Source organism: Phaenicophaeus curvirostris, chromosome 1, assembly GCF_032191515.1.
Source record: "Phaenicophaeus curvirostris isolate KB17595 chromosome 1, BPBGC_Pcur_1.0, whole genome shotgun sequence".
Taxonomy (NCBI): domain Eukaryota; kingdom Metazoa; phylum Chordata; class Aves; order Cuculiformes; family Cuculidae; genus Phaenicophaeus; species Phaenicophaeus curvirostris.
This window is the reverse complement of record NC_091392.1, coordinates 93,448,642-93,468,865: the sequence shown is the minus strand read 5'-3', so window position 1 is coordinate 93,468,865 and position 20,224 is coordinate 93,448,642. Positions and strand designations below refer to the sequence as shown.

Genomic DNA, 20,224 nt, shown 5'->3' with positions numbered 1-20,224 from the left:
TCAAAACAACGCGACCAGCTCTGAGCATTGCGAAGGGGAAGCGCAAAGGCAGAGCCGCTCACAGGGGAGGCGAGCGCGGCCGCTGGTTTTTGACCAAGCGCCCCAGCAGGCAGGGGGGACACGGCTGCTCCAGGGGAAGCAGCGACGCGCTGCCACAGCCCTTCGGCTCTACCTTTAGCCCCTGCCAACCCTACAGCCCGGATCAACTTCTGCATCCCCGCGAAGGACCCTTCCCCGCGCCCTCCCGGGACACCTCGAGCATCCCCCGCCCGGGCGGGCGCGTCGAGGTGGGAGCGGAAACTCCACCTCCTTCCTTCCCTCCCTCCCTCAACCCCGGCTCAGCTCTCCTATCGCCCTCGGCGCAGCCAGCCCCATTCATCCCCACCACCACCGCGTCCCATTCCTCCTCCTCCCCATCATCTCCGACCCCCCCCCCCCCCCCTTCCCGATTGGCTGCGGCGGCGCCGCCTCCCGCGCTACCAGGGCGCAGGCGCGGGGCTGGGCCCGGGGTGGGGATGTGCCGGGGGGGAGGGGGCGGGAGAGCCGGCGGGGCCGCCGAGGGGGAGCCGGGCTCACTTTCTAGGAGTGAGGGGGAGACCGCAGCCTGCGAGCGGTGCCGCGTAGAGACCTGTGCGTGTGCATACGTATTTCTGTCTCCCTCTCCCGCACGCGTTGCGGGGCTGTCTCTCTCTCTGTCCCGCACCCGCCGGGCGGTGGGGCAGGAGCTGCCCGTGCTTTCCCCGCGGGGCAGCGGCGGGAGCCGCGCCGGAGCCGTGCGGGAGGGAGGGGAGCCTCGTCCGAACGAGACGCTTTGCTTGCGCTGCGCTCCGCCGCCGCCCCGGGCTTGGGAGCTTCCCTCCTCCTTCTCCTCCTCCTCCTCCTCCTTCTTCTCGCCTGCCTCTGGCTTTTCTCGGCGGCTTCTCTGGCTCTTGGCACGAAGCCGTGCGGTGCTGAGCTGTACGTATGCGAGGTCCCTGCCTGCCTGCTCCCCTCTCCCCCTCCTCCTTCCCCATCCCCCGCTTCTGTTGTCTGGCCCGGGGCGTGTGCCCGCCGGGGCGAAGGGGCGCGGGTGGGTCCCCCCTTTTCCCCTCCCGAGCTTCTCGGCGTTGACGGTAAATCCGCCGTGGCTTCTGCCGGTGTAAACTCGGGGCCGGGTGGGTTTTGACGCCGTTTGTCATCAAAAGTTAAGCTCGTTTCTAACCGTGCCCCGGTCTTGCCCTTCGCTGCCCGCGAAGAAGGAAGCGCTGGCTGCCTCCCTGGCTGCGGCCAGGTCTGGGACGAGATGTTTTCGGAGCACCTTGGTGAGAGTGTCGTGTGTTTCTCTTGTCCTTGTGGCCAGCTTGGCTCCCAGATGGCCAATTCCCTCAATGGCCGGAACCCGCGCAAGGGACGGATCCTGGGCTTCATTGATGCCATCCAGGATGCTGTGGGCCCCCCCAAGCAGGCAGCTGCCGACCGGAGGACTGTGGAGAAGACCTGGAAGCTCATGGACAAAGTGGTGAGTGTCTACTTGCCTTTGTGTATAGACACAGTGAAGAATGAGGCTATTTAAATAGGTACCCGTGGGGTGAAGGAGCTTCCTGAGGCTCCAGCTGTTGTGCTGCCTGTGTAGTGCGAGTATATAAGTAAGGGGGCTTGTTTTTTAGGTTATTTCGGCACCACTTATATTTTTTTTTTTCTTCCCCCTTTCTATGGCTTCTGGCTATGTTGTTTTTTTTTTTTTAATCTTGGTTTGTGGAGGGAAAACAAATGTGTGTGTTTGCCTTAGGCGATTGTTATTTTCAGATCCTTTGAAATGACTCAAACTTGAAGAGCTGTCCTAATGAAAAACTGCTTAACTTAGACTTGTAATCACATGTTCTGTGTGTTCCGTGTTGGATCACATCGTTAGCCTGCAAACAAGACCTCAGAAGTATGAAACTTGCGTGAAGCTAATTCTCCTGTGAGACACGCTCATGATGGCAACACAGATACGTTTGTGCTTTTAGGAATGTGCGTGGGGACTCTTGTCACTTTAGTAAACAGATTAGTGTGGCACGCCTAACTTTTAAGTGCGTGTTCTGCATTTTAATGATTTTAAAGTAGTTCTGCATTTTGAAGGTAGAAATACACTGTGCTGAAACTCACTTTTCAGGAAGTGGGGGAGACAGACCATAGTGGTTTTAGATCTTGCAGTTCTCTAAACCAGCTAATACATCTTGTTTAGTGTTATACAAAGTGACAGCTTGTGTGATGATAGATGAGCTATGAGGGTTCCTTTCAAACAGTAGGAACAGTTTGAGTATAACACAGAGAGCTGTTCAGGAGATACAAGCGCTCTGTTTTGCATATCAGGTGATACTTGAGAGCTTCCTCTTGAAACTGCTATGGAGTGAGGATTACTACCTTTTAGCCTTGGCAAAAGGGTTACAACTTTTAACTTGGTGATTTTTCACGAATTACTGTAACTGTTTGCTTTCCTAATGGCTCTTTAAATTGCAGATGTTTAATATTTTTTAGAGTTCACGAGCAGTTATACTGACATGATAGAGATTTTCACATACTATGCCTTGACAAGTGATAATTTCAAAGGATTTGGTTGAGTCCTTGTGTGCTCTCCTTTTTGATGCTTTAAGAAGAGCATCAGATTTCTGATGATGATTATAAACTTAAAACCCAGCCTTGGTAGAAGTGGTTGTTATCACAAAGACTTTATTGACATTTCCATGTTAATGATCATGATGCTGTAAACAGTGAGCATCTTAAAATGAGAACTGCAAGTGTCCATTCCTTGGAAGCAGGCACTTTTCTTCAGTAGGAGGAAGTTTTTCACTTGGAAACCAGGAATCTGAATTGTCATTGTTGAAACCACATGGGGAATGTACAGCTTCATTTCCCGCTTCACCAGGGCATTTATGAATGTATATGGTAAGGTTGTCCTGATTGGTTTGTATATTCACAGTTACCAGAAAGTCTTAACCCCACTGCTTGGATTTGTGGTTTGCTTTTACTCAGCTAATAGAGGATAACTGTGTTTGTCACTATTACAACAGGGTATCAGAACAGCCAGTAAGGCCTGCTCTGTAGAAGTCACTGGAAAAGCTGAATGTTGTGCTGTGCTTTCTTTTTCGTTTTACTGGATAAGTGTCCTCAATTTGGATGTTTAATGTATCCTCTTTAAACTGCTCTCAGTTAATCACATTTTATTTCCAAATTATATTAAAGTTTACCAGACAGGGTGATGTCATAGTGTGAGAATGCTGTAGGTTGCTGCTTGAGTTTGTAGCATTTGGTACTTATGGTGAAAGGATGAGTTTGAGCAAATTTAATATGTTGGCAAACAAATTTAAGGCTCTTAGCCTTATGTGGCAATTGGCACGGGAAGGTCATTTTCTCCTCTGCCAAGATCAAAACCAGGGATTAAACTCTGAAGTAAAAGCCTACTCGATCAACTGTTGTTTCAAATCCCATTCCTGGAGTGTGTCCTATGACTGATTTCTGCAGTGGGTCACCGATCAAATTAATATCTAGTGAAGGCTTTGCAAAGTCAGTGGGGTGCCACCCATGGTAGGATTGTGGCTTTGAGGCCTGTTTAACTTGTTGTAATAACAGTCATTATTCTTGTTTATTCTTTTAAGTGTAATATCTGTAATAACCATCTTACTGCTACACTAAAGTTTTCTCTCATTCTGAAGATGTTAGAGGGAGGGAGAATGGAAACAAAGCAAAGCTACTGTCTCAACTAAAGGATGAAAAAAGAGCAGTCTTAAAACCTAGGGGCAGACCTCAATACTTTTCAAGTTTACATTCCTTTCTTTTTTTTCTTTCTTACATTTGCCATAGGTTACCTTTCCTACATTATTATTGCCATTTACTTCATTGGCGGATGAGATTCCATATATGAATTATTTGTTTTCAATAATAAGGGATTAACTAACAGTATAAATACTGTGACTCTGCAAGAACTATGCTCTGGGAGTAGTTTTATGGTGTATGTAAAAGTTCTGGCTGTTTAGATACCGTACAAACTTCTCTGTGTTGAATTTATCGTATGTCACTCTTTGGAATTACTCGGACTTCGTGGTAATGTTGGATTTTCATGGGGTGATGCTTTAGTTGTTAGAATAGGCAGAAGGCTGCAGTTCTGCTTAAGTGTCTTCTCTTCAAACTTCTATTACCAGTTTGAAAAAAATCAAAGATTCTGAGAGAGTTGTTTAACAGGACAGAATGTTGGTACTGCTCCAGGTTAGAGCCCCATGTAAAAGTTACTATAAGCAACATACTTGCAGGGAACAAAAAAATAAATCAAACCCCAGTCTTCTTGTAAGTAATCAGAGAATGTGAATTGCTATCTGTTTATTTACCTTATATCTACATCTTCCTCTTTATACTTGATCCACTGGGATCTGCACTTTTTGAGGTTTATTGGTATGTCTTTTTTTTATGTGAATTTACAATATTAACTGCATTATTAGAGGGGCATCAATGTCCGGTTCCCCTGCTGCTTTTCTCATGGGTAATCAGTAGCTATACCATTAAGAACCAAAAATACTTTGATTCCTTTGCAATGCAAAGGATAATTTTCCTTTTATGGTTTGGAAGGCTAACCCTGCTTTCCAGTGTTAGCATTGTATAAGCAAGTTGACCACGTATCTCTAACTTGTAGCAAGCACATTACTGTTTTTAAAACATGATGTGTGTTTTAGAAAGTTCATGCCCTGTAAATAAATAAAAAAATAGTGTTAACAAATAGAACTAAGTCTTCCTTTAAAGTATGCATAATTTACATAGGATTTTATTTTGTTAAGGCTCTAAAGCTAATGATATTAAAAGCTAGAAGCTAGCTGTGTATTATTATTATTAGAAGATATCTTTGGGAGAGGATGCCTGTTATGTAAACATGGGAGTAGTTAAGTTAACTTACTGCTCAGGCTATTTAGAGTTGGCATTACTATTTTCCAAACTTTACTCTTGTGGGTTTCAAGCTGATAAAATTGTGACACGTTCTGAATGTGATTTTTTTAAAGCAGGATTATTTCAGCAACTTTCAATCACTTTTCAGTACACTTATGCGTTTGGCCTGAAAATAATTATGCTTTCTACTGTGAAGACTAACACTAGTGTCTAAACTGCTTGGGCATTTTGTTGTGGCCCACCCAGTTGTTTGACTATGTAAGTGGGGATGGCAGTTTGATTTGTTATCGAATAATTACCCAAGAGCAAATTAGAGTGCATCTACAAAGCTGATACTATTGACCTAGTGAGTGAAAGCTGTATAACCTCTGCAACTTAGTAATGTGCTTTTCTTCAAATGAATCATCAGTTATAGCCATGGTATTCTTCAGTGTGTTACCTGGTCAAAGTTGATAGGAAGTTTTATGGCTGTGTATGCTGCTTGTGGGAAAGGAGTGGAAATTTAAACAGAGAACTGGAAGCTTCTCTTTTTCAAAGTAGAAGGAAGTATAAATGACCCTCCAAAGTCAGCTGTCTTGTGCTTATGTAGCATCAGCATTGTTATTGCTTATTCCTCCAGTATGGAAGCATATGGCACAGTTGCAGTGTGGTAGCTATTGAACAAGCACTTACTGTATTCTCAGCTGAAAAGATCAGTGATCAGTCTTATGTTTTAATGTGAAAGCTTCTTTCAGAAAGAAACCCGTCTTTCCATCTTTCTGTGAAAATAAAATGAATCGCAGTTAGGTAATTTCTGGTGGGAAGGAATATTTGATGAAGCAGCATAATGCTTCATCCGTTTTCCTGATTAGCCCCTCCCCAATTAAGTTCTTCAGAATTTATTGTTGGTAGCATTGTGTGTTGTGTTTTTCTGGAGAGTTGTTATGGTATCTTACTGCAGAGCTACCTTTATGCTGCCTATGGTGTATCATAGAATAGTTTGGGTTGGAAGGGACATTTAAAGATCATCTAATGTCAAAAGTGTTTTTTAATAATTTGACTTTTTTTGTACTGCGTGGCAGAAGTTACTCATTCAATAGAGGGTTTTGTAGTGTTGGAAGTGTGCAAGTACTGGTGCTGTGGTTGTCTTAATTCATTCACTGCAGCTGACAGTACTGTTGAGCAGCTGTCCTATTCCTTAGATACTTACACTGTTTTACTTTCCTTGTATGATTTTTGACTAGCATTAGGTGTTGAAACAGATTGTGTTAGGGCTGCTGTACTTTGCTTAAACAGAAGTTCTTTTGCAAAATTGATTTAGGGCTTTCAACTTTGTTTGCTTTAAAAAAGTGAATAGAAGATATGGTTTTCTCCAAAAGATTCATTGTCTAAATAAAATAAGTGTCCACTACTCTCATCTTGGAAGATGCTATGAAAATAATGTCTTATAATTTCAGTCAAACGTCTTCAAAAAGGTTATAAGTAGTGGTGTTTTTTGGGAGGGGAGGGGGAGGGTGGTTGAGGAGAGGAAGGAAGAGGGGGGTTGTTTTTTTCCACAGCAGACAGTAGAGTAAGCTTGTCTGGAGGTTCCCAAGTTACCTGTTTCAAAATCTGTTTCTGATGGATTTGTGAAGAACTAAGGCATTACTCTATCGGAATTGCACTCTATTGTTTCTGTGATTCAGGAGCAAGTACTTGGATTTACCCTGACTGAGGCAGTGAAAGAAGTTTAGCTTTTTCTCAGTTTACCTCAGTGAGAGAGATGTTTCTTACTAAATTGCTGACTGACTGCTTTTCATTTTTTGGACTGGATGCTTGCTAAATATATACATGATTACTTCCAGTCATAACAATACACAAATCAGACAGTGATATGATTCACGTCCTCTCCTAAAGTGTTGGTGAGGATTGCTTTGTAAAGTGCAACATGGACATGTTTATTTTTGGTTGGGTTTTTTTGTGTTTGTTTTATTTTGGTTTTGAGTTCTATTTTCTTTTGAAGAAAGGTGTTTGTGCCACTTCTGATGCATCGGCAAATCTTTTGCATCAGCAGATGTCATTTCTTAGTGCTTACTTTTAATTGTGAACTGCTGTGGTACGTGTCAGGACATCCTGACTCTGGAAACCATATGGTTTACCAGCCATCTCTTTACAAACTTACTTCCTTTGGACTGAAACCTTATGTACTTTAGAAAGTGAAGAAAGACTTGTACTGCTTCACTGGATAACTGACTTGAACTAAATGTTAGAATTTTTCAATGAGTTACACAGTAGAGTGTGTGTTAGTAAGAGTCATACAGCAGAATAATTTTTGTATGACTTTATTAAAGCTTTGTGCTGGAGTTGAAGGTTCTAATAATGTGCTGTATTTGTCTCTATGCAATCAGCAGAAGGTGAAGTCTTGTAAACCATGATGACCACAGAATCCTGTTTTGATGTGTATGTGCCTACGTAATGATACCGGACTGAAGAACACTTTCAAGTACATCTGAAATAGAAACTAATTCTTTATCACTGGTTGTTCTTTTTGTAGTTGAATGGAGCAACTGTGGAAAATACACCAACCAGCATAAGCAATTTGCTTTTTCCTGTTTGTTTTTAATGGTATTTCTAATATATATGAAACCACTCAAATTCTTCCTGTTGGCACATCTGATCAAAAAGATGGATGTTAGAAAAGGAATTAATTCTTCGTTCATGAGATTTAAGTTAGAATACATACACTATTCAAAATGATTGCAGCCTTCTTTGCTTCTGGTCTGCTCTCATTGCTGACTTTTTTCCCGAAATAAGTATTTTCCTCCCTTCAGCAGGTTGGTTTTTTCTTTTCATTGTGCTGGTCTCTCCAGAAAGTTGCAATGCCTAATCAGTGATATTGATTTGTGATCTCTAGCTGACTTTGGGAAGAATGTCAGTCTCGTTTCAAGATTTCACTAAATCTAAAGTCACAGAGAACAAAAGTTCAGATGAAAAACATATACATTTCTCATGAAAGTTTTCACTTTAATCTTGATGATTCCAGTTCTCCTAACACTTCTGTGAAAGAAGTTCACATATGTCACTTCCTGGATGATTTTCAGATCTGTTTACACATGTAAAATTCTTTACTCATTCGAGCCACTCCTTTACTTGAACTGTTCTTTTAAAAGCTATGTCTAAATTGTTCAGATTGATATGTGATTCACAGACAAATGTAACTTTCTGTATCATCCTTTCACCTAAACTCATAATTCAGATGTTGCTATTTTGTATATCAGTAAGTTCAGCTTTACTGTTCTTTGCTGCTGCAGGCATCTCCTAACTCAGAACTTGGATCACACTGGCCTTTTCCTTACCCTGATAACGTTCTCTTTATTGCACGTCATATAAACATGTTATTTTCAATTTTAAAGTCTCTTGCTGTCTCACCATTGCAGTTGCTGATTGCAGCTTCAAGCTTCAGTTACATGATGAAGCGATGATCAAACATCTTTATACTTTACTTTTTTTGTTTGTTGCCTTCCAATGTCTTCCTCAATTTTGGAGGAATTCCTTAATGAGCCACTAAATTATTTTAGAGCGTGCCTTGAAACTTTTTTTTGCTGTTTATATCTAGAAATACTTAACTGCTCGTGCCTTGAACCACTCTTTAGCATGTTGAACAATGTTGTGCTCATGTTCTCATATTTGCCTGCTTTCATCTGCTGTCTTTTTGTTTCTTACCGAGATTTTAAGTTTCTCTGGTTTAAAGATTGCCTATTCTACAACACATCAGAAGGGTTCCTGGTTTATTACTTGGTCTAGTAGGTGAAAGAATAATAGATTGTACTAAAGTAGCAATGGATTAGTGAAATGGGGGGAGAGATTGCAAATGTCACGTTTTAAATAGTGGCTTTGAGCGGTGCTAACATTTCTATTGTAGTCATGAGTTTTCACTCTTCTAATGATGCTAGACTTTTTTAAAACTTGTTAATGCTTGACTTCTGTCCACTCTTGTGTCTCTGCTTTTCTAACTATGACCCCAGTTACCTAAAATTAATTGCCGGGTGGGTGTTTGTGAGTATGTTTCAGAGATAATTGTGCTTGCTTTCCAGTTTGTGCATGGAAGTCTGTTAGTGGCAGCAGTGAATTTCTTAATGGTGTAGATTTAGAAATTGAAGGAGGGGTCAGCAATAGTAATACAGCTTTGAGTTTGGAGACGTGAATGTTGTAGGATACGGGTTTGTTTTCCTGTGCCTTGAAATGCTCAAGACTACACATTTTGGAAGTTGATACATTAGTAGGAATAGGAGTCTGCTTTCAGCAGTATTAAGTTTTGTTTGGGTTTTTTTACAGCCTCCTTAATTATCTCAAAAGGATGTCAAAATTTTATATAATGTGGCGCTCTCCAAATGATACCTATAAAACTTTTATACCATAGGGACTTAATTATTTCCCTAAGTATTTGCATACATACAGCTGCATCTGTGTCTAGAATGTGTCACTCCGCAGTGTTGTAGCTGAGTTTGTGAATATCTTAATGTGATAGCACTCAAAAACTACTGGTTAATTTCCACCCTTTTCACTTTCCAGTACAGAACATTACAGAACAAACCTACCAGAGGATTTAGGTAGCCAGGAGATAATTGCTCTAACTTTGTATATGTTCAGAAAACAGTACCGGTAGTGCCTTCTTCCAGAAACATTTCCAGTGGACTCTGGATTGAAATAAAGGTGTTCAATTAATATGAAGCTTATTCTTTTAAGTAATATATATATTAACCATTTTTTGTGCCATTTAGGAACGTGATGATTCGAAGTCCATTAAGATTTTATCCACTATTAGAGCCACGAATTGGAACATACTGAATTTATAAAGTTTTATTTCCTGTTTGTGAGTGACTTAATTTCTGCCTGCCATAGCTGATAGTTTTTGAGCCACTGGTGCTGTTCATACCATTTTCCTATACGAAGACCTCTCAAACTTTAAATTCCTATCGATTCTAACAGGTTATATTATCAGATAGAGAAGAGAGGGAGCCAGCAGATGACAAAGTAATTTATAAGATTGGTTCTCTATAGATGTTTAAACATCCATAAGGAAGTTCACCTGCAGCAAACAGATCTGTATGAAACTACTTCTCTTGGTTTTAGTTGGATCCTTTTGGTAATATATTCCATAGCTTATACAAGGCAGGAAAAGGCATTCTTACTTTAAAAACAACCCCCCTAACTATGTAAGCAAGCTTGTTTGCTTTTTATAGATGTGAAAGGATTAAGTTAAATTTTACATCTTTTGGTGCTGGAGACTGTCGGGATTTCCTGGAATATAAATTAAATAGATTTCATTTTTTATGCCTGCAGGTTAGAGAATTATGTTTGCACCTATTAATTTTGAGATATCAGAACAGTTCTTGCCCCGACATATTTCTTGTATTTTACATTCTCTTGTTCTTGCTTGTAGGTAAGATTGTGCCAAAACCCAAAGCTTCAACTCAAAAACAGCCCACCTTACATACTTGACATTCTACCGGACACTTATCAACATTTGCGACTTATATTGAGCAAATATGATGACAACCAGAAACTTGCACAACTCAGTGAGAATGAATATTTTAAAATCTACATTGACAGTCTCATGAAAAAATCGAAACGGGCTATAAGACTATTCAAAGAAGGAAAGGAAAGAATGTATGAGGAGCAGTCACAGGACAGGTAAGTGAAATATAAAGTAGATTGTCTGGCCTTTCTGCATTCTTTACACTATTTGTCTGCAGCGATTGTGTTTTGACATTTTTAATTATTTAAAGAGCAGAAATATTTATTGTTTGGATTCATTGAACCTGTGGGTCAATCTGTAATTTGCTGGATTTGTTCCGCATTGTGCTCTTATCTGTCACTTTGTGACCTCTAAAACCAAGTGCATTTCCTTCATAAAACATTCATTTCTTTGTAATTACTTGTTCACAGGGCCTTACAATATGTAGTTCCTCTAGCAGAGAGTGACTGACTGTTACTTGGATTGAGCTTGACCTCCCTTCCCCAGTTCTTAAAACTGTGGGAGCCATGTTCAATATTGATTTGGAGCTTTCACAAGTGATGAAATGCAGTAAGCCAATATTAGTGTTTTTCAGATATTGTGTGATGTTAGCATAAGGTGATTATAATGTTAGTTTGGTGCTGAGAAACTTTACCAGGAGCGTAATAGATTCCTGATTTGCAGTGGTTCTGATTTAATAATAGCGATTAATGTCCACTTCGTGTACTCTTGGTGGTGAGTGAAAAGGCTTTTAATATTTGATTTTATTACCTAATATATTAAAAATAATATTACAAGAAATTATGTGCAAAATATGCAGTTATGTTTTGGGAAGGAGTACAGCAATGTTGTGGCAATAAGACTCTGCCATGGGTGGTATCTTTAAATCGATTCAAATAAAAGATACAAAGCTGCTTCCAAGGTCTGCTGTATTTAAAGGAGATAGCAGGGAAGGGCACAGAGACAGGAAGAGAATGGAAGATTGAATCTGTGCCATTCTGTCTGTACCTGAGCTCAGAGGCAAGGTTGCAGTATAATTTTACAGATGGTGAAAGTGTTGGCAGCAGCAGTGAAATGTCTACATTCTTGTAAATGTCACTGCTGTTATGTGTGATTTATACATGTGTTCCTTCCAGATCTTTAGCAATTATTATAGCTATTCAGTATACTGTGATAGTCTCCTGTGCTTGAGAGAGGGTCTCAAGCTTGCTTAACATCTCAGGAAATTTTTAGTAACGTACGTAAAAGACTATCCAATTGTGTATATATTTGGAGCAGTTTGTCTAAATGGAGAAAAATACGCTGTTTGAACTTTAGTGATCATCAAAAACCTTGATGAATGTGTTTTGTGTTTGAATTCATGAGTATGTAAAGGAATATTTTCACTGTAAATGCTTTCTTACTGGAAGCCCTGTTCAGCAGTGAGCCTGTGGGTTCTTTTTTTAATATCCCATTTGTTGTATGCATGGAAGTCATTGTGTTGCACAGGAAATTAGGACTTCTTATGGTAAGGGAAATTTGACATAAACGGTTGCATTATGTAAACAGGTTTTATTTTGACTTCCCTATGTTGTCTGAAATCCAGATTTACTTACGGGTTTGCTTACAGTTAGCAACAAATTAAAGCAAGTTTCAGTCACTTTTTCAAAACTTGTCTTCTATGTGCTCTGTACAGTCATTCAAACAGTGTCTTAGTAACTACTTAGTTGCTAGAGCTGCTTTCTTCTTTCCAATTATCCACTTCATTTCCTGCATAAAGGTAACAGTGGTAATACAAGGATGTCTTCTGTGAAGGAAACAGTCTTTGAAGAAAGTGCACTTAGCATATTTGCTGTTATTTACTGGGGCCGTTCTTGAGAGGTGACCAGAGAGGAGGGATTTTAAAACAAAACATAGTAATGAAGTGCACTGAGTCACAATGACTGCTTTAGGCTCTCTAAATTTGTATTTCAGAAGGTGACAACTGTATTATTTTGCCTGACTGATGGATTTTGAAGCTTGAGGAAACGATAAAACCAGAAATTTTTCCCCTGTGCTAAAATTATTACTTGTTTCCTATACCCACTGCATTCTGTCTGTCAAAATGCTTAAATAAAAAATTAATACAAAAAAAAAAAAGAAAAACAAACCCAGAAAGTGTAAGCATTGTTTCAGCAGTTCATACCTCTTGCCATTATAAGTTAAAGTTACTTCTTTGGGACTTCAGTGCACTCTTTCATCTACTGGTGATGCTTTATCTGTATGCATGTGCTAGTTTAAAGTTGAATAAGGGTATACTTGTTTGTTTGAGCGCTATGACTAGGTACCCGTTTGCTATGCAGTGCTTCAACATATTTAATCTTGTTAATACTTGGTAAGTTAGTAAAAGAGACTGTTCGTGTGTTTAGCTTCTTTGCTTCCAAGTATGCCTGTGTTATCCTAAGTACTTTATTTGTTAAAATTATAATGCAAGTGATCATTTAAGTCAGTATTTTTAAGGATGTTTCTAAAATGACTGTCAAATTGAAGTGTAGTTTGTTGTTTTTTTTTTTTTTAAGAAAAGGCAAGCCAAAAACCTTTCACCCAAAAGCCAGACACCTGGCCAGTATTTCTAGTTTTCAATCTTAGATTTCTGTTTTGTTTTCTGTTAGTGTCTCTGATTTCTGGATAAAAGGTCATCATAAAAAGGAGAAACTGACCATGTTTGGAAGCATTCTCTCTGTATACTTGATGAGTATTGGGGTTATTGAACAGTCTTTTAACTTCTATAGTGATGGTACATTAGGAACTGGTACCAACGTACATGTGATTTTACTTGCTTGATAACACCAAAATTATTCTGTTGTGAAGTGTTTGTCATGAATTTTAGTTCCCAATGATCCTATGAATGAAATGAGACAGCGTGCCAGCCAGATTCTGTACAAATGGCTGAAATAAGATCTTGCACTGTGCTGGTGTTGTCTGTCTATCCTGTGTTCCATGTGAAATGTATATGATAGCCATTTGAGGGTAGTTGGTCTTGTTATGGGATGAGTCTTGCTGAACAGGGAAGGTGTAGCCTGCAAGTTTGTATATGAATTGTGTCTACCTTCTGGGTATGTTGTCTGGTATGAAATTATGTCCCCTCATAGTCCTCTTGCTTAATGAAGTAAGAGATGATGTTCAGTAAATTCTGTGAACCATACTGAATAGAGGCAGCACAGAAGTATGTATGAAGTAATTAAAAGTCTTTTTTTTTGTTTGTTTGGTTTTTTGTTACAGATCTTACTTTTTAAAGGTTATTAACAGTATTATTAAAATCACTGATTTGAATACATCTACTCTTCTTAAAAGGATTTCTGTGTCTTTGAGGGTCTAAGGATCTGAGCTTCTGGTTTCTGGCTTTTTTTGGGGAGGTTGGTTTTTTTTGTTTGTTTGTTTGGGGTTTTTGTTTTTTCTGCTCCCTCCCTGCCCCTTGTTTATTGGGAAGTAGGCTAAAGCTGGAAGGCATCATTTATGTGATGCCAAACTTCCTTTTGTCTTGCTGCATTCCAGAATTATCCATCCAGAAATAATAGAAACTTTGTAGGCTGACAGTTTTTCAGACAAATATGTTAGCCAGGTGTAGAAGTCAAGCTCCTAAGTTGCAATAATAAGACTAGAGGAGGAATAAAGTGGCAATGGGGAGATTACAACTGGATTCATTTGAGGTGCTGGACAGAGTCTTCACAGCTAACACAACTGTTTCTTAGTAATGGAGACAAGCGTGAGCTTTCCTATGCTCAACCGTAGATGTAAATGGTGTCCTTGGAAGGCTATATCTTGAGCTAGAACTTGTTTGTTATCTGATTTAATATTGCATGCCTTCTGCTGTGTGCCCTTTAAATTAGGAGAAGAGGAAAATTATAAAACCAGGGTGTAGATTTACTTTTAATAATCTATTAAATGCTACTTGGTTCAGCCAAAATTAGTTGGCCACTTGTTTTTAATTGGTATTGCAGAAGTGGAAGAGGAAGATAAGATGAAAGATGAATATTTCTTAAGTAGTGAGCAGCACAGATGAAAATAATGAGGAGAAAAGCTGAGGTAGTTTGGGGGTCGATACTGAAAGGGGTGTTCATATAGGGAAAGTCAGAGTCAAGCAAGTCCCTCAAGGGGTTCACAAAACCGCTCTGGTGCTGTACAGAAAGTCTTGCTAAATTTTCTTGTGCCTCTGGCCGTCTTGTGTCTTGATTTAAATTGCATGCATCTAGATTTTACAGCTTGATTAAGTGTTTTGTTAGATCAGATTTCTTACATTCTCTGAAGTCTTCTAGGGTGGTCTTACACCTGTGGTTTAAGTGATAGATCAGGTTCTCCTTCATTACTGTTCATGTTGGTTAGTGGATTTATGAAGTATTTCATTTCTCTTCCTTAAGTCTGTGTTGAAAAATAGACATCAGTTAAGGTTCTTGAATCAAGTCCCAGAACTGGCCTATCAAAGTACACAGCATTCTCAGTAGAGAACTTTCTACTGCTGAAACTTCTAGCCCATTCCCTCCTTATTCTGAAAGTACAGAAGTTACGTCAGCTGGAACCCAGTGACAGCCTTTTGTGTACTTCTGTTCCAGGGTTAAGTGAAAGGTAGCTTACCCAACTTCTTTGACTTGCCTCTTCTTGTACCATAACCTTGCGGTTTTACTTACAGGAAGCTAGGAAGTTTATAACTTAGCTAGCCCTGTAACTTGTTCATGTCTCCAGACAGGGGAGCTTTTGTTGATCAAGAGAAGGATCAGGAAGAGTGTAGTTTTAATTCAGGATGACTTTATTTGGACAAGTTAAGATTGTTTTGGCTGATGGTTTTCTTGTTTGACAGATAGAATATACAGTCAGAAAAGGATGTTAATGGCTCTTTTCATAGAGCTGGTTCTGGCTATTGGTTAACATCACGTAGGTAATTCAGCAATTGTAGGGCAGTAAGGATGGCAACGTTCACTAAAGTGGATTGGATTTGAAGTTATGATCTTGTGGTTAAAGTTACTGGCTCCTTAGAATCCTGTGATTTGGGCTATTTCCCAAGCATATTATGAAATTTTTGCTCTTCAGTAAACACTGAGCCAAATAGTTAGGCTATACGTGCCATCAGTCTGTCTGATGTGATGTGTAAACCCCTATATTTAAGCTGTGTCAATATGTTTTAGAGATCAACTGTGTTGATAGTTTTATTCTAATCTTGCTGAGTTGAGGCAAAGGAATCCAGTATTTTTTCTTTCTTATACTTATTTACATGTATTTTTAGATGATTCCTTCGTTTGGTTTTCAGGAAAAGAAGCTGCCTTACTCTGCTTGAAAAGCTTCTGAAGTGTTGACTCATTGCTTTGAACTCCTGTGCTGTCCCTGGAAAAAAACCCAACACTTCAATGTATAGCTCATAATACAGTAATCGGGAATGGAATTTGGCTACAATAAATAGCTTCTAGTAGAGAGGCTTATTCTGAGGAAAAGCGAGTGCATGACTTACTGGATGAGGTTTCTTGGGAGAAGGAAATGCAATGAGTTTTGGTTTTTGTTTTTTTTTGTGAAAGCTTTCATGTTATGGTGAACATTTCCTCGCTCTTCTCCCCTCCCCGTTCCTTAGATGTGATGTAAAACCAGATGTGAACCAAAACAGCTTTAAGAAGCCCTTTGGTGTACCTGAACTGCTTGAGTAATTGAGCTTCAGTGCAAGTTTGGTGAAGCACAAGCTATTTGCTATTTTTGGTTCTAGTCTAAATTAAACAAGGAATGTTACACAAACACACCTTTCAGACAAAGAGACTCTTGTTTGAGAGGGCAGGTGAGAACATGTGCAGGTTACAAATGGTAAGGCAGTGTTGTGACAGCTTGTTCTCAACATGAATGCTAACAGACTGTGTGACTGCAGTTGTTGTAAGGCAATATATAAATTTTAGATGGTTTTTATCATCTTTACTGCTTGGGGGAAGGTATTAACAAATGAGAACAAAGGAAGTATTAGTACCAAAATAACTTAAAGGCAACTATTTATTCAAGTTGCAGAGGAAGACAAGGATTTTAAAACCACAAAACATCCTCAATGGAAAAAAAATAATGGCTTGTGAATTATTACAGTTTATTTAGGTCTTTGATTCATATCTAGTTGGGTAGAAGAGGGTTAATATGTGCATTTTGTTCGTCCTTCATTTTTTACTCTGCTATAGAATCGAGTAGCATTTTCTCTCTTTCAGACATTTTCTTACCAGTAACGTGGCAGTGATGGTCACCTCAAAGCAGAGTTCAGCTCGTTGTGAGTGGATATGCACAGCCTGATCTCTTCCTTGTTGCGCATTTCTGTAATCATACCTGTGAAAAGTGTGTATGGTAATGTTGCCATATTAAGATGCCATAACATTTATGCTCACTCTGTGTAGGTGTGTAAGCTCTCAAAAAGCACAAAGTTAGGGAAATCAGTCCTGCAGACTTTCCATGTGTTATATATGAATTTTGTTTGTGATAGACCTAATGACAGTTCTACTACTAAGTTTATACAATGTGAGTGATGCAATGTCTATACACATAGTTTTATACACTGTTCCAACAGAGGCTGACAAAATGAGCTGGGTAGAATAGATGGTGTTCTGAAAATACAGCACACTCGGAGTATCTCTATATGTCTCTGATGATCTGATTTGACAGTGAGGATACTAGTACCCATTTCTGCTTTATAGCAGCTGAGTTTCTCACATCCCCTCACCGTACTTGTCTGCATGGTCTCTGCAGGGAACAGCTGCGCTGCTTGTGAAGGCATGTCATGGTTGCCAACTATTAATAGGGTGGTGTTTTTATACTGAAGCGTAGCTGATCATATCAAGACAAGAACTTTAGGATCTTCTCGAAGAACAGCACCGACTCCTGAATTTACTGTGTAGAAAGGAAAGCTCTTGTAATGGACCTGGAAGGATCTTTCATCATTTGTTTTTGAAAGCATGGTTGATTTTTAGAAAATTTGGTCTTTGCTTCTTTGTCAGGAATGCATAATATTCAGTGATTAGGTATTTGTTTTAGGATGCCTTCAACACTAGCCTTCATGATAGCAGCTAATCATCATGCAAGAAGAAACAGAGAGAAAGCTTTTAGAAGAAGGTGTCCATTTTCATGAAATAGCTGTCTAAATATATAAGCATATCTAATTTTAATTTCAGGTTGTAAAAATACACGGTTCTTTTATCCAAAGAATGTTTGATCAAAAATCATACTAGAAGACACGCTTGCTGTGTACCTAAACCTTTAATAAGGAAAATTTCACTGACCTTTGCAGAGTAGGAAATAACCTTAATCTGAAAAGGAGTGAAATTACATGTTTTAGTTCATGCAGTTGAAGTTTGAGTTCAGAACAAGAAAGAATGAGATATTGATGGAAAAGATGATGGATGGAACTATCCAATTCCATTCATTGAAATGTGAAATACAAGAGAGCTTTAATAATTTAATGAAATTTTTAAAATTCTTTGTAATATTTGACATAAGTTTCTCGTGTTCCTGTTCTGTTCTTTGCTTTAATATTAAGGTGAATTTAGTTGAATCATCTTAAAAATGGCACAAAAGAGTTAGTATAATTGTTTAGTATAAGTTGCATACAGAGTACCTTTTGTTCTTGGGCTTTTTTCTGTCAATGGCTGCACATTCTCAAGTCTTCATAGAATCTGCAATTACACTGTGCAGTCTCTAGAGTGAACATTGTTAATTGATATTGAAGGAACAAGGATTTTTAGTTTAAAAAGTAGGTTTTCTGTTGTCTGCACAAAACAGTTTTGCTGCTTATGAGATTAATATGTTGGCATGTTTCTCATGTTTCTTATTTTCTGTACTGAACAATTCCAAATACTTTAACAGCATGTTCTCCGAGAGTCAGGTTAGGAGCTATATTAGCTTGATTTGAAAGAAAATGTGATATTTATATAAAAGAGTCTGCAATGAATGCAACTATTAAAAAAATCCAAACAAACAGGAAAAATAGCGCACAAAGAAACAGTGGTAAGCTGTGTCTAAAAATAATCATATTAATATGTAACGAAAATGGAAAAAGAAATTGGTAAGTGACCTTATATGAGGCATAAAACTTCATGAGCAATTAGCCAGGTGACTGTCATCAGTATCTTGTCTATAATATAGATGACTGATACATTTTGAATTTTTCTGTTTTGAGTGCAACCAAGGTAGAACTAAAGGATTTAGAATTGGAATGTTTTTTTGTATTTGTCTCTAGCATATGATAAAACATTGAATAAACTGTAGTGAAAACAGATTTCACCTGTCAGAATTATAGAGCTGTTCTGTTTTGCAGTGGATGTTCTTAACCCTAGTCTATTACATGATTCTTTACATTGTGTCATGTGAAATACATATTGAAGAATGTATTGATATTTATGCTTGCAAATATCTTGACAGATGAGAAAATAGGTGAAAAAAATAATTGTTTTGTTCATTTCAGTACTATTTGGTCATAGTAATTATGACTTCACTGTTTTCTGGTATGTCTGATGTAGAAGTAGATTTGACTGTATTTCTTTCTAATGTAATATAACACAATAAACTAAAGAGGAGACAGAAGAGTAGCAGATGTGTAAGAATCAAACATTTTGGGGATATATGGTGAAAGTTTTATAATCAATGGTAACACACTGACCTAAATTTAATTTCTGTGTAGATTAGATTGTTGTGGTCTTTCTAAGGGGACGTTTACAGTATGCAGCATAATAACTGCTGCATCGTATATATCAGTACTCCATTGGGAACATGCACAATGCACCTGATGACTTAGTCTTTCACTGTTACTAGTTGATCTTCGCCAAGCTGTGCAAATGTACAGTGGGAGAAGAATATTGGGAAAAGTAATTACTTTTTTTCTGTTTGATGCTGTTGTGGGAGAGCTCACAAAACATTGTCTTTCTTTGCCCTAAGATAAAATGGTGGAACTACATAACTCCAACGTTAGAAGCAGCAATATATAGGAAAATTATTCCTATCTTCTATAGCAAAAATGCGTATGAATATTACTTTATCTATTTCACAATTCTTACATGAAGCTGTCACCATCAATAATTACAGCCTTAACTTGTTCTGTCTGATAATAAACAGTTGTGTATGTAGATATAAAATCCACAACCATATCTCACTAAATATTAGCCCCAGTTTTGCATCTACCCTGCGTAGTGTAGGTTTGTCTCCTGATGGGGACGAATCCTGAGTAATAAGCTATGGAAGACTTATCTCCTGATTAATTGCTCTTTCCTCCTCTTGAGCTCAAACCTGAAATATTGCATAGTATTTGTTTGTATTGATATGACTGAGGGCGGAGAATATCTAGATTTTCTCAGAAAGCACTTGGCTTATTGCAGGGTTGGATTAGACCTTCAGTACTGCTGGCTGAAAGAAAAGGTTGCATGGACTTGTTTATAAATGAGTAAAATAGTTGTCTCTTGCAGACACTAATTAGTTATATCTAGGGTGCAGCGTTCACTTTTTTTCCTGGTATCTGTTGACTAACTTGTTCAAAGAACTGAAATCTACACACTCACTGGAAAGTCTACGATCACTCACTAGCTTGCATAGTGGATTATTCTGTGAAAAATTTTAGTTTTGCTTATGCGAAGAATAAAGAAACATTTTCATAACCTTAATTTGTTTCTGGTTTTTGTGTGCCAGGCCTTAGTGATACCCTAAACGCTTTTGCCAACCTTTTTTTTGTCTTGAAATTATTCCCCGAACACCTCCAGCAGCTCTACAGCAGAAATACTGTTGCCTTTTTAAGAGGAGCTAGTCTCATTTGTTAGTTATCACTCTTAAAATAGTACATTTTGGGCAATACTGTAGTGTTAAAAAATGACTGTCTGGGGAAAAAAATTGACTCTTGTTACGAGT

The 20,224-nt window shown here is 38.7% G+C and overlaps 1 protein-coding gene across 3 annotated transcripts in view; it reads left to right on the top strand.

Annotated features, from left to right (window-relative positions):
- Nucleotides 1-508: 508 nt before the first annotated feature.
- CBLB (Cbl proto-oncogene B) overlaps nt 509-20,224 on the top strand; it is a 124,666-nt gene continuing 104,950 nt past the window's right edge. For 2 of the 3 annotated variants that reach the window (XM_069868525.1, XM_069868508.1), the window contains exons 1-3: nt 532-644; nt 1,340-1,498; nt 10,295-10,545. In XM_069868525.1, coding sequence (XP_069724626.1) covers nt 1,352-1,498; nt 10,295-10,545 — 398 coding nt within the window. In that variant the 5' untranslated portion in view covers nt 532-644; nt 1,340-1,351. Of the gene's footprint in view, nt 645-1,339; nt 1,499-10,294; nt 10,546-20,224 lie in introns of all 3 variants that reach the window. The other variant, XM_069868517.1, reaches the window with a different exon arrangement.